Source organism: Physeter macrocephalus, chromosome 16 (genome assembly GCF_002837175.3).
Source record: "Physeter macrocephalus isolate SW-GA chromosome 16, ASM283717v5, whole genome shotgun sequence".
NCBI lineage: Eukaryota > Metazoa > Chordata > Mammalia > Artiodactyla > Physeteridae > Physeter > Physeter macrocephalus.
In genome coordinates this window covers 100,002,065-100,015,170 of record NC_041229.1, presented here as the reverse complement: position 1 = coordinate 100,015,170, position 13,106 = coordinate 100,002,065, and the positions used below count along the sequence as shown (strand labels likewise).

Sequence of the window (13,106 nt, the reverse complement as noted above, 5' to 3'; positions counted from 1 at the left end):
CATTAACTGAGCTATATGGTGGTGAAGAACAGTGTTACAATGAGCTTTGGTGGGGTCCCTCTCACAGAGTCTCCGGATGGTCAGTTAAGATGGGTTGACTCATGACATTGATAACTATCTTCATGCTTAAGACATTGGTCAGAAAGATAATTTTCCTGGCTAAGATCAATAGGGCTTTTCTTGTTATAAGGAAGAGAAAAATTGAGTGGGCTACTGAATAGGGATGAGAGTGAAGTGAGGAAATTTGAGACTCCTGGAAGATAATTCTGCCTGAAACCAGCAGCATTTACAGAACCTAAAAGTGAGTCGATATAGTGGGGACTGAGAAGGTGAGAGAGAACCGCAGGACATAAAGAGATTGGCTTCTCTCCTGGTGCTTTCTCTGCTTGTGACCTGGTTCAGCCATTCCTATGCCAGAAGTTCTCCAATTGTCCTTGGAAGACTTGGCTTCACACGTAATCTAAGGCTGAAGTACAGTTTGCAAGTATGAGTGTGTCTTAGTCTCTGAATCTCTGGATTTGTCCTTGACTTCAATATTTATTGTCTTTCTCTTTCTTCCTGTCTTTTGGACAGTGTTTATATGGCTGTTTGTAGCAGATGGTCTCAGAAACTGGACAGGCAGAGTTCTAATGCCTGGGAACCATTCCTGATAGTGTGAAAGCTAAGAAGTTTTCACACTGAAGACTCTGTTGTCTACTAAAAGGTTAGTTTGACTCTCTACTGCATTGATTTTTGTGATGGCAAGGATGGGACTATGGAAACACCGAGGAGCATGAACTTCATAACAAATTCTATGAGTAGTTCTAAGCAGCCTTGGCCTAGAGCAGTATGCCTAAATTAGGGTCGGAGCTAAACTGACGTGCTTATTTTAATAGCATATCTAGCTAGACTATAGAAAAATGAATATACAGGTGAGATTCACAGATTTGGGACTCTTTTATTTCAGTTTGATTATAGACATAATCTTGAATGGCTCTTTATTAAACTATAAAGATACTCCAAATTTTACCTCTGTGCATCTGTATTGTCTCTCTGGTTTGTGATAAAAATTTCTTCTCTTTCTCCAAGAAACTTAAGATGTTTGTGTGAACAAGAGACACTAAAAGATATATTAGCACACCTTTCATAACAAAAATGTATTAACCCACGTGCCATCCTCCCACTGTGTCTTCCAGAATTGGTGGACCTGACCAGTATGTTGTTGGAATCAATGAAACTCATTCACTTACACATTCCTCCAAAAGGGACTTAATGCTCCATGTCAGGCACTGCTCCTGTCACTGAGCATGCAGAGATGAACACCATGGTCCCTGCCTTTGTCTGGCTCACTATCTGGCAGAGTAGAACAAAGATAAATAATATATTACCAACAGGTCGGAGGCTGCTGGAACACACAGGAGGATGTAACAGTTCTACCTCTTAGAGGGTATGTAGAAGTCAAGTAAGATATTCCCAGAGAAAGTTCACATTTGAGCCAAGACTTCAAATGGTAACCTCAGAAGTTTTCATTCATTTGCCTCTCTCTCAGTGGAATTAACACCACATCTGCTAAAACAGGGCCTGAAAAAATACCTGTTTATGGTGTTTTCTGGGAGTAGTCTATAATAGTTCATTATGTTTGCAGAGAATAATTAGAAATTAAACTTGAGTTTTAGACAGGAAATATTGAGGATGGTCTTTGGTGTTTGGACACAATGCTATTTTGTGAGAATTTTCAACAGAAGCTTGCAGCATGCAAATCAGTAACTGAGATGTATCTCGTGATCTTCAACTTGTTTCATATCTCAGTTTTCACCAGCATCTTCTTCTTACCCCCTGCTGAGATGCTTATCATCTCTGTGCCCTCACTTTTGGTCCTTATAGACATACTCTTTCATCTTTCACAATAGTAAACGTTGAAACTTATGACAAAATGTCTTTTTTTTTTTTTTTTTTTTTTTTGGTGGGGGCAATATTATCAAGATGAGTTTTAACCATGCCTCTGACTGAAAGGAAGAGATAATAGCACTAACACTTCCCTCCCACTGCATATATTTCCTCTTGTTGGGAGCACATCTGTCCGTGCTTTTCACCCAGTCATCATCTGGCTTCCTCTTTGACAAGCAGTTTCTTCTCTCAGATATATACTGGGTTTACTTCCCCAAACTCAAAAGAAATTTGCTTTGAGATCCCATCTGAGCAATTGTTTTCTCAAACTGAATGCTCAATTCACTTAAACATGCAGGAATTTACATGTTGCAAATTGAAAGTTGCTATGTCTTCGAGGTATTTTCTGATACTCCCAAAGGAATCCCTCTCTCTCTCTCTCTCTCTCATTTCTACATCCCAGAGCCAAGTATGGCTTCAATAAATATGGTTAACAGGTGAGAGAGGCTGTGACTGATACAAGCTCCCAATGTTTCATGGGAAACTTGGTTATTAAAATGAAGGAAATAAGAAAATATTGTTTATGAAACAAGATGAATGTTTCTAAAAGGCCTAGAGCTGAGTTCAAACTTGAAGAGAAAAACCTCTGTCTCTTCATTTACATGACTTCGGAAATAGAGAAATATTTATGTAGACTATCCAAGGGCTTAAAATCTTTTTGATCTGTTTCTAAAATTGGAGTTTAACTACTGTCTCAGCCTCTAGGCCACTTAACTGCCAAGGTCCAGCACACGTTAATTCTTTATTTGCTCACACTCCTTCTATTCTCCAAAATGACACTTTTCAACAAGGAAAATTATAGGTGTGAACTGTGTTTGTCCACTTGTGATGAAGAACATCTGCTCAGAGAGAAAAATTATGAGACCTCTAGAATCATGGACAAGGTGTGGACATTAACTGTTCTATTCTTTATTATGGATCATTAGCATGTTAGCTTTCTTAAACCCATTCTTCCTTTCTACCTATCCTTCTAATATAATTATATCTGAATGTTTGTTCAAATTCATTTTTACTATTTTCAGTATTGTTTCACAACTTTTAGTGACTTCCTATTCTTTATTGGCTTATTTTCTAAACAAAATTTCATCTTCTAATACCTTACACATGTTGCATAAATTGCCTATCAATCCTCATTTTGCTAACCCTGGAGAGTGATGTATCACATGTTTCTTTTCCTGGAGTCCCCTGTGTCACCTCCTGCTTCAATCTGGACTGGTTGCCAGTAAACATGCCACTCAGGAATGATCCTAGGACTTCCCATTGCACCGTTTTATACTGGATTTCCTATTTCCTGACCCCACCTTTGAAGCCAAATCCAGCCTCTGTACCCCAACACGGAATTAAATCTCGGAGACAGAGTTTTGGGTGAAGTAGCAAAGAACAGCTTTATTGCTTTGCCAGGCAAAGGAGGCAACAGCAGGCTAAATGCTCTCAAAACTGTGTGTTCCAACCTGGAGGGGGAGTAGTGAGGAGTCTTATCGTAATGGTTCAAAGAGGGTATGATCAGCCTGTGGACATTCTTCTGATCGGATGGTGGGGAGGTAAGTGGGAGTCAACATCATCAACCTTCTGGTTCCAACCCATCTGGGGTCTCCGAGCTAGTGCGCAGCACACTGTTAACTTCTACCACCTAGTGCGGGGTTTCAGTATCTGCAGAACAGCTCAAAGATATTGTTGTGTGTATCCCTTGAGGGGAATCAGGACCCTGCCCCAAGGCTGCCGGCCTGGGGTCTATGTGCTTGTGGGCAGCATACAGTTAACTTCTCCCACCTGGTGGGGGTTTCAGTATCTGCAGAACAGCTCAAAGATATTGTTGTGTGTATCCCTTGAGGGGAATCAGGACCCTGCCCCAAGGCTGCACTATTGTTTCTCTTGACTGCTCCTCCCTTGTCCTGCATCCCCTCCCTTCTAATTAACAACTGTTTGAACCTGCCCAGCTGGAACTCAGGGAAGGTCTTGGAGGCTGAATGAAGTCTATTTCCTAATCAAAGAAATGGGGGACACAGAAAGGCTTTTGTGCTCAGAAGCCCCACAGGGTCCTGTACCATATCACCTTTTACTCTTTCTTAGTATGCTATTGCATGTTGATAGAATATATTCCCTGGTCACATGCTGAGAAACGGTATCTGGGTGGTATTTTTGAGTCTTTGTTGGCCTGAGCATTTCCTTTCTTTAATACCCTTAGACTTAATTGAATTCTAAAGAGATACAGAGTTTGAACCAGAAAATATTTTTTATCCAGAATCATTCACTCCATTTTCTTCCAGCATCTAGATTTCATTTTGAGAATTTCAACATAATTTTTAATTCTAGATATTTGTATGTGCCATGTGTTTTCTCTCTGAAAACTTTTATTAATGCATTTTAACCCATAGAGGTAAGACATACCTAATGTTAAGATTTAGTGTAAATCTTATGCATTAATTTTACTGGATAGCCAGTAACCATTTTCAAACTAGAGAGCCATGTGCTTTGTTTTAAAAAATGTTCCCATGGCAGTGAAATAAGTCAGACAAAGAAAAATACTGTATGATACCACTTATATGTGGAATCTAAAAAAATACAACAAATTAGTGAATAAAACAAAAAAGAAGCAGACACAGATATAGACAACAAACTAGTGGTTACCAGTATGGGGAAGGGGGCAATGCAGTGGGGGGAGAGTGGAAGGTACAAACTATTGGGTGTAAGACAGGCTCAAGAATGTATTGTACAGCATGGGAAATATAGCCAATATTTTGTAATAACTGTAAGTAGAAAGTAACCTTTAAAAATTTTATAAAATATTTAAAACTTTTTAAAAATAAATTTATTTATTCATTTAATTTTAAAATGAAACAATTGGAAAAAAATTCACATGTATTCTTTTTGGATAAGTTCCTCATAAACTTTTGTTTAATTTTTGTGAACATCTTATTAGGGAGATGGCAGGCATCCAAAATTTGCCTCTTCCATGTTCTTCTTGCATACAGAATATACCCATCCATCCCAATAGCCTTAATTTTTTCCAGGACTAAGTCCAAAGTCTCATCTAAATATCTTCTAAATCAGATACGGTTGAGACAATTCATTCTGAGGCAAATGCCTAAATCAATGACTCAAATTCTTCTTTAATCAGTATCAAATTGTTGCCATTTACATAATCCTTTATTTGGTTAGGGTTTTATTTTAAACACTTGACTAAATGCATTATCGTTCAATGAAAATAAGAACAAAATAATTCTACAACTTATAATTTTATTTCTGAATTTTTAGCACAATGACAAAGCACATGGTAGGAACACAATATTTATTGAATGAGTTAATGAATGAGTGATAACCAAACATGGATCAATCAGTCTCTTCTCCCATGTCCCCAGATTGCTGGTAAACTTGGAGGAAAATGCCTGGAGTCAGTACACAAATTACAGATTGTAAACTCCAAGTTCTTCTCAGATTGCTAATTCATCAGAGACAATAGGTCTTCACAGAGATTTTTCAGAGGATTCTCTTTGGAGAAAGGTTCAAAAATTAGTAGACTATGGAAAAATCTTTGCACATATGGTAAACAGGAGCTGAGAGTAACTTGTAGGTGTGAATTTATGGATGTTGTGGATGGATCAGTTCCCTATCAGTAGAAGGAAATTAATTTATAAATCAGAAATAGAAGTCCTTCAGCAGTAGATATATAAATCGGGAGCCAGAGATATCAGAAAAAACATCAAATTGCTACCTGAAAAGTTAGTCATTGATGTCACTGGAGGGAATGGGAGGAGCCACAATGGAAGTGTGAGGGTTTCTGCCATCTTTTCTGCACATCTGACCACAATCCCACCTCAGCCTTAACAGCACAAAAAGACTACCAATAACAGCAACATCATTATCAAGTAGTTGTGGTGCTATTTCACAATTGCTTTATTTTTACTTAATCTTCATAACAACTGGTAAGATAATTGGTACTGTAACACCTATTTTACAGATGAGGAAAAATATGTTAGAGAGGTTAAGTAACTTGCTTAAGTTCACACAGACCGTATCAGAATTTGCACCCAGATCTGTAAGATTCTAAAGCCTTTATTCTTTACTTCTCTGTATCACAGATTCTCACTGTCCTTTAAAGAACAAATACTGATTTTGTTCTCAAAGACCCCCATCTAAGCCATCATCTTTGTATCTGGGCGTGTGTGAATCTCAGTATCTCACTGGAAAAAATCTCCAAGACTTGACCTTCCTACTGCAAATATAGTAAAAATTTATCTTAATGTGATTATGGTGATTTTTTTAGTTTCTACAATGCTGATGTCAGCTAAAGTCAAGAAACATTTTTCTGTAATGGAAAAAAATCTTACTCATTTTTCCTTCTCATTGAGTGGTTGGAAGTTGGATTTTAGAAAGAATACATGAAATGGGGATTATTCTCCCTGCCTTTTTTAAACCTTATAAGGCATTGAAGCAGGTGGGTAAGAAGAAAGAGAACCAATTTCTGGGAACAATTTTGGAGTGGTGATCATAGGAATTACAAAACAAAGAATGCCTAAAGAAGCATATCTGTCCTTCCATACCCAGGACTTATCATGGAATTTATAGTTAGGACAAAAATAAGTGAGTCAAATGTCCAAGTTTCTCACAATGGGCACCATAATAGTAGTGATGTGGTTCAAGGGCTCATGTTCTATGGAGTTCTTGGGTGGAGCATTGACTCCTTAGAGATTTAAGATTGAATTTCCTTGCTCTCATGGACTTTCAATAGGAGGCATTCTTGATTCCATAGGATTGGGAGGTGAGGGAATTGCCTGGAAAATAAAACAACATCAATCTCCAAGAATAGGATCATCACCTCCCTCTCTTTCCAAACCTTCCTATTATCATCATGATCAATGCCAATAATATTCATTCACTGATTATTACTGTGCTCAAGTATTATATACATAGTTCTTACAAAAAACATCAGAAACGAATGAAAACATTTTCATTTTACAGTTAAGATACATAAAATCTAGAAAGAATTTATGATTTTTCCAGGGAATACAGCTAGAAAGTGACAAGTTTAAAAATAATAACTTAATTCTATTTGTGTAAAAAAATGTATGCCCCTATTTGCAAATAACATGACGATAAGGAATTAATATCCAGCATATATAAATAGCTCATACAACTCAGCATCAAGAAAACAAACCTGATTTTAAAATGGGCAGAAGAACTGAGTAGACATTTTTCCAAAGAGGAAGTGCAAATGGCCAACAGGCACATGAAGAGAAGCTCAACATCACTAATAATCAGGGAAATGCAAATCAAAACCACAATGAGATATCACCTCATGCCTGTGATATGGCCATGATCAAAAAGAACACAAATAGCAAATGTTGGCAAGGATGTGGAAAAAAGGGAACACTCATACACTGTTGGTGGGAATGTAAATTGGTGCAGCCACTGTGGAAAACAGTATGGAGGTTTCTCAAAAAACTAAAAATAGAGCTACCATATGACCCAGCAATTCTACTCCTGGGTATATATCCCCCCAAAAAAACAAAAAAAAAAAACTAATTCAAAAAGATACATGCACCTCAATGTTCATACCAGCGTTATTTACAATTGCCAGGATATGGAAGCAACCTAAGTGTCCATCCATCAATAGATGAATGGATAAAGAAGTTGTGGTATAGATGTACTCAATACTATTCAGCCATAAAAAAGAACACAGTTTTGCCATTTGCAGCAGCATGGATGGACTTGGAGGACATTATGTTAAGTGAAATAAATCAGACAAAGAGGAATACTGTATGATATCATTTATATGTGGAATCTAAAACATACAACAAACTAGTGAATATAACAAAAAAGAAGCAGACTCACAGATATAAAGAACAAACTAGTGGTTACCAGTGGGGAGGGGAGAACAGATGATACAGAGGTGGAGAGTGGGAGGTACAAACTATTGGATGTAAGATGGGCTCAAGGATGTATTGTACAACTCAGGGAATATAGCCAATATTTTGTAATAACTGTAAATGGAATGTAACCGTTAAAAATATATACAAAATACAAAATAAATTTAATTTTTAAAAAACATATGCTCTTAAACATGAAATACACTGTTTCCTTTTGTATTTTTACACCAGAATTCTTTTCCAGCCTTCATTCGATGTCTAACATTTAGATCAGCTCTAACTCCAGGAACCCCACAAATCATTTTTGCATAAAAGTTTCCCTCCAATCTCAAAAGCCAGCGACAACCAGAATCCCTAGGGGGAGGTTGCAGAGCATGTGAATTGTCAATCATTTAAACAAACCCACCTTTCTTGAACAACAGTAATTTGCTCTGAATCACAGGATTGAGATAGAGCTGGCTGTGCACAATTCCAGCAAAATAAGGATCAGCATAAGAGAAACAAGACCCTAGGAGATATGATGCCTCCGATTAAACCCAGTAGACACATTCAGAGGAAAAAAAAAATGTCAGCAGGAAACCAAACTATAACAGCTCCCTCCCATAAAGCAGGTCAAAGTGAATCACAAATTAGATTTAATACACAGCCACACACCAACACTCTATATGTGACACAATGTCCATCTAAAAGCATGGAAACATTTTTCCTGGAAAGAGAGACACATTGTATTTGTATATCAACCCATGTGAAGTAGCTGTAGAGAAAAAAAATGCTGACACTACCACTAACGTCTACCAATTGGAACAGGAGTAAACTAAGGAGATGTGTAGGCAGTTTAGGAAATGGGACAAAAATGACCCCTCCATCCTTTCATTAATAGTACTTCCTGGAGGTTTAGGCATTTACACCATTCCTACAAACTAAAACACTAATCTGAAAAGTTAAACGGAAAATTATTGGACTAGTGATCCTTCTGTTGTCACTGAGGCACCTAGAAGAAGGAAATACAAAATTGCTCTGGAGGGAAAATACCCCAAAATCCACACAAAAAAAATCAAACCATATCAATACAAACTTAGATTATTAAAAATATAATGAACAAAGTGAGGACACAAACTCTCATGAGTAGTATCAGCAAACAGGAGGATTAGGAGTAAGTCAGTAAATAACAGTTCATAAATCATCATGGGGAAAATGGACAAATTTGGAGGAAAATATTAATTTCTCAGTTGACCACAGAAGAGGGAAACACCTAAACATGAACAAAAAATACTTTGAAAAGTCTATTAAAGAACTTCCCTTTTAAAATACCATACTCAAATAAATTCAAAAGTGAAGCCATTCAAAACTTCAATGAGTCACTATTTGAAAATCCCAGACCACACGGAAAATTGTAAATCTCTCAAGTTAGTTTCATTATGCAAGATGTGAATAAAATTTTTTAAAAATGTAAACTCTCTGGGGAATGTAACAGTAGTAGTACATAATATGCAGTTTTAATTGCTTATCAAATATTAATTTATGTAATCCTTACACCAACCCTTTAAGACGGATACTACCACTATCATCATTTCAGTGATGAGAAAATTGAAACACAACGAGGTTATCTAATTTGTCCCTTCATTACAGGGCTACTAAGTGGCAGAGCCAAGATTCAAGTCAAGGCAGCATGGTACCTGATGTATATTTTCTCTACATTTTAGATTGTCGAAATATTTTATAATTACACATAATTTTTTAAAATTTATTTATTATGAGAAAATTGAAACACAACGAGGTTATCTAATTTGTCCCTTCATTACAGGGCTACTAAGTGGCAGAGCCAAGATTCAAGTCAAGGCAGCATGGTACCTGATGTATATTTTCTCTACATTTTAGATTGTCGAAATATTTTATAATTACACATAATTTTTTTAAATTTATTTATTTTATTTATTTTTGGCTGCATTGGGTCTTCGTTGCTGTGCACGGACTTTCTCTAATTTTTAAAGGCATACACTTGAGGAAGCTTCTTTGTAAATGCATAAGTCCTATGGCTCAGAAGACTGACAATCCTTGAGTAATGGGTCATTAGCGAATAAATTCATTGAGAGAAAAACAAGCCCAACTAGTGCAATAGTAGCACTGGCAATGTTCATCCCAAAATTGCTTTCCATCTAAAAAAGAAACAGAAATTTCAATTAATATAGGCAGCACATACTTCATTCCTTTGGCTGCAGTCATTTAAATAAATAGCCATTGAAAGTGGTTTACACACCCAGCTATAACCTAGGTAGGTCCTGGAAAAACATCAGTAAACAAAGATTCCCCACCCTCATGGAGCTTACGTTCTAGTAGCAAAGACAAGACAATTATGCATACTAATAGATAAATTATATAGCATTTTTAAAAGTGATTAAGTGCTATGGGATAATAGAGGGAAGTAAGGAGGACCTGGAAATCCAGAGAGAGGAGTGGAGTTTGTGATGTTAAATAGGCATGACCCCTGGGGAGAGGCGTTAAAGAACTGAGGGAGTTAGTTCCCCCAGGATATCTGGGGGGGCATGTCCTTGCAGTCAGTTCAAAGGGCTGAGGCCAGAGTGCTCCAGGTATGGTCCAGGGAAGCAAGGGGGTAGGGTGTTGTAGGGGAGTGACCAAAGCAAACAACATTAGAAAATGAAGGTGGAAGGTGAACAGAGGGCCAGATCACATAAGGCCCACAGGTCACACAACGGACTTCTGTTCTTACTCTAAGGAAAACATAGAGCCACTAGAGGATTTTGAGCAAAGTTGGCAACACAATTTGATTTCTATTTTAAAGGGAACACTGATATCTCAAGCGAGTCTAGTTAGAGAGGGCCGAGGGTAGAAACGAGGAACCCAGTTAAGAGAGATGGTGGAGATTAGATGAGGTGTTATCAGTAGAAAGAGGAGAAAATGTCAAACTCAGATATACCTTGAATGTAGGGCCAAAAGGATTGGCTGACAAACTGGATTCAAGATTGTCAAAGAAAGAAGAACCTAAGCCAATTCTAAGGTTTGAGGCCTGGCAATGTGGAAGGATGGGGTTCCCATCAGCTGACATGAGGAGGACAGTGGATGGAGACGGTTTGAGGAGGAAGATTAGGGGTTGAGTTTTGAACTTTTTAGGACTCTAAGCAATTAGGTGTGCCAGTCTGATGTTCAGCAGAGAGATGTAGCCTGGAAGTGTTTATTTCAGGGTTGTGGGCATATAGATGCCAATCATAGCCATGAGAATGGATGACATCACCAGAGGAGTGAAGAGAGTAGGTGACAAAGAACGGAGCTCTGATGTGCCCCAACATTAAAGGGTTGGAGAGAAGAAAAGGATCTAGGAAAGGAGATTGAGAAGGAGGAAAAGAAGAAGACAGGAGGAAAAGTGGCCAATCAAGTTGTCCTGGAATCCAAGTGAAGAAATTATTGAAAGGAGGAGCGAGAGACCAGTGCTGCTAATGGGTCAATTAGATGAAGACTGAGAATTGAGCTCTGTGTTACCAACGTGGAAGTGTTCAGTGATCTTAAAGGGAGCAGTTACAGAAGTGTGATGGGGAAGAAAATGAAGCCTTATTGCAGTGGGTTTAGTTGAAACTGGGTAGATAGGAATTGGAGACAGAGTGTAGAGCATTCCTTTAAGGAGTTTAGCTACAGGAGGGAAAATGAATTGTGACTGTAGCTTGCAGCAAAAAATAAGGTCAAGATTTTTTTTTTCTTAGCAGTTATTGGATGCTTATGGGCTGATTAAAAAGATCCAGTAGGAAGAGAATTGGAGTGATGCACTTGCATGGAGAAAAAGAAACAGAATCTAGTATTCCAGAAGGGGTGCTGGTTTGAAGAAAATCATAGAGGAATCACCTACGGTAAGAGGTTAGAATGAAAAAAATATATCGGTACAGGTCTGGCCCATGAAGTAGTTATAGTGGGGGTCTCCTGCCCCCACTATATCTCCTCCAATGGCCTGAGTTTCTCGGAATAGGAAGCAAGAGAATCTACAGAGAGTAGAGATGAGAAAAAAGGCCTTGGCATTTGAGGATAGAGTATAAATGTGAATGGGCTAGAAAAGTAGTATAAATGGGCAGGTGGTTGAGTGGGAACACATAATAGAGACTTACTAAGTGTTTAATGAGCATTAAAAATATAGACTATTTAGCTTTCAGCTGTGAAACTAATGGCGGGAGAGTGTCCCCTCAAAATAATTAGAATTAGTTAAATTTAAGAACACACAAATATCAAAAAGCCTTTTTCTAAGCTTCAGATTCATCAGATAGTTGTAGTAATCATCCCGGTAATCATATTCACAATCTATATGATTTTCTGACGATCTACCACCTGAATGCCTTAAGAAAAGAAAATTAATTTTCTTGCACATTAAATGACACTCAGGGTCTCGGCTGGATTCACCAACCTCAACTCTCCTACTGTTAATGGATGACTTATTTCTACTCCTATGACCATAGAAAAAGAAGAACTTCCACTTACCAGTGTTTTTATGGGGTTTTTTCCCAACTACGACAGATGAGATTCCTGAAACAATAAACTGCTTGAAAATAGGAAGTGAAGCAGATAAAGGAATATTAAGTCTCAACCACCTTTCCTTGATCTTTCTTTGGTTAGCAGATATCTAGCGGTACTTGTACAAACTTCCTTTTCAAATTCACATTCTAGAACACAAAATTATACTTGATTTTGCTCATCATTTTATACAAATAAAATTTTAAATGACTTTAAGTTTTGAATAAATGTATAAGATTTTCATTTTGTTTTGTTCCTGGCCTTTTACAGATTTATACGGGTGTGCATACTTTATTATATAATAAATGCACATATCAATGTAATATAATTATCTTTACACTTATGTTTATATTAACTGTAAATAATAGATAGGCATATTTAATATCATTCTCATATTCTCACCCAAGCTCCAGATATGGGTTTGATTTGTTGGACTAGGTGTTCTAAAATACCTTTTATACAGCTAAGTATCTCTATGGACATACCCACTAATTTTTTTTGCAAGTTATTTAAAACTTCTTTTAAAAAATTTTTTCAATTTAATTTAATTTATTTTTTTATACAGCAGGTTCTTATTAGTCATCAGTTTTATACACATCAGTGTATACATGTCAATCCCAATCACCCAATTCATCACACCACCACCACCCCGCCCCCTGCCACTTTTCCCCCTTGGTGTCCATACGTTAGTTCTCTACATCTGTGTCTCACTTTCTGCCCTCAAACTAGTTCATCTGTACCATTTTTCTAGGTTCTACATATATGCGTTAATATACGATATTTGTTTTTCTCTTTTTGTCTTAC

At 37.3% G+C, this 13,106-nt stretch overlaps 1 protein-coding gene across 1 annotated transcript in view; it reads right to left on the bottom strand.

The window, feature by feature from the left end:
• Positions 1-8,229: 8,229 nt before the first annotated feature.
• Positions 8,230-13,106, bottom strand: part of MS4A3 (membrane spanning 4-domains A3) — a 12,091-nt gene continuing 7,214 nt past the window's right edge. Inside the window, 2 exon segments of the mRNA XM_024133439.1 lie at positions 8,230-8,301; positions 9,791-9,949. Of these exon segments, the coding sequence (XP_023989207.1) occupies positions 8,230-8,301; positions 9,791-9,949 (231 nt within the window).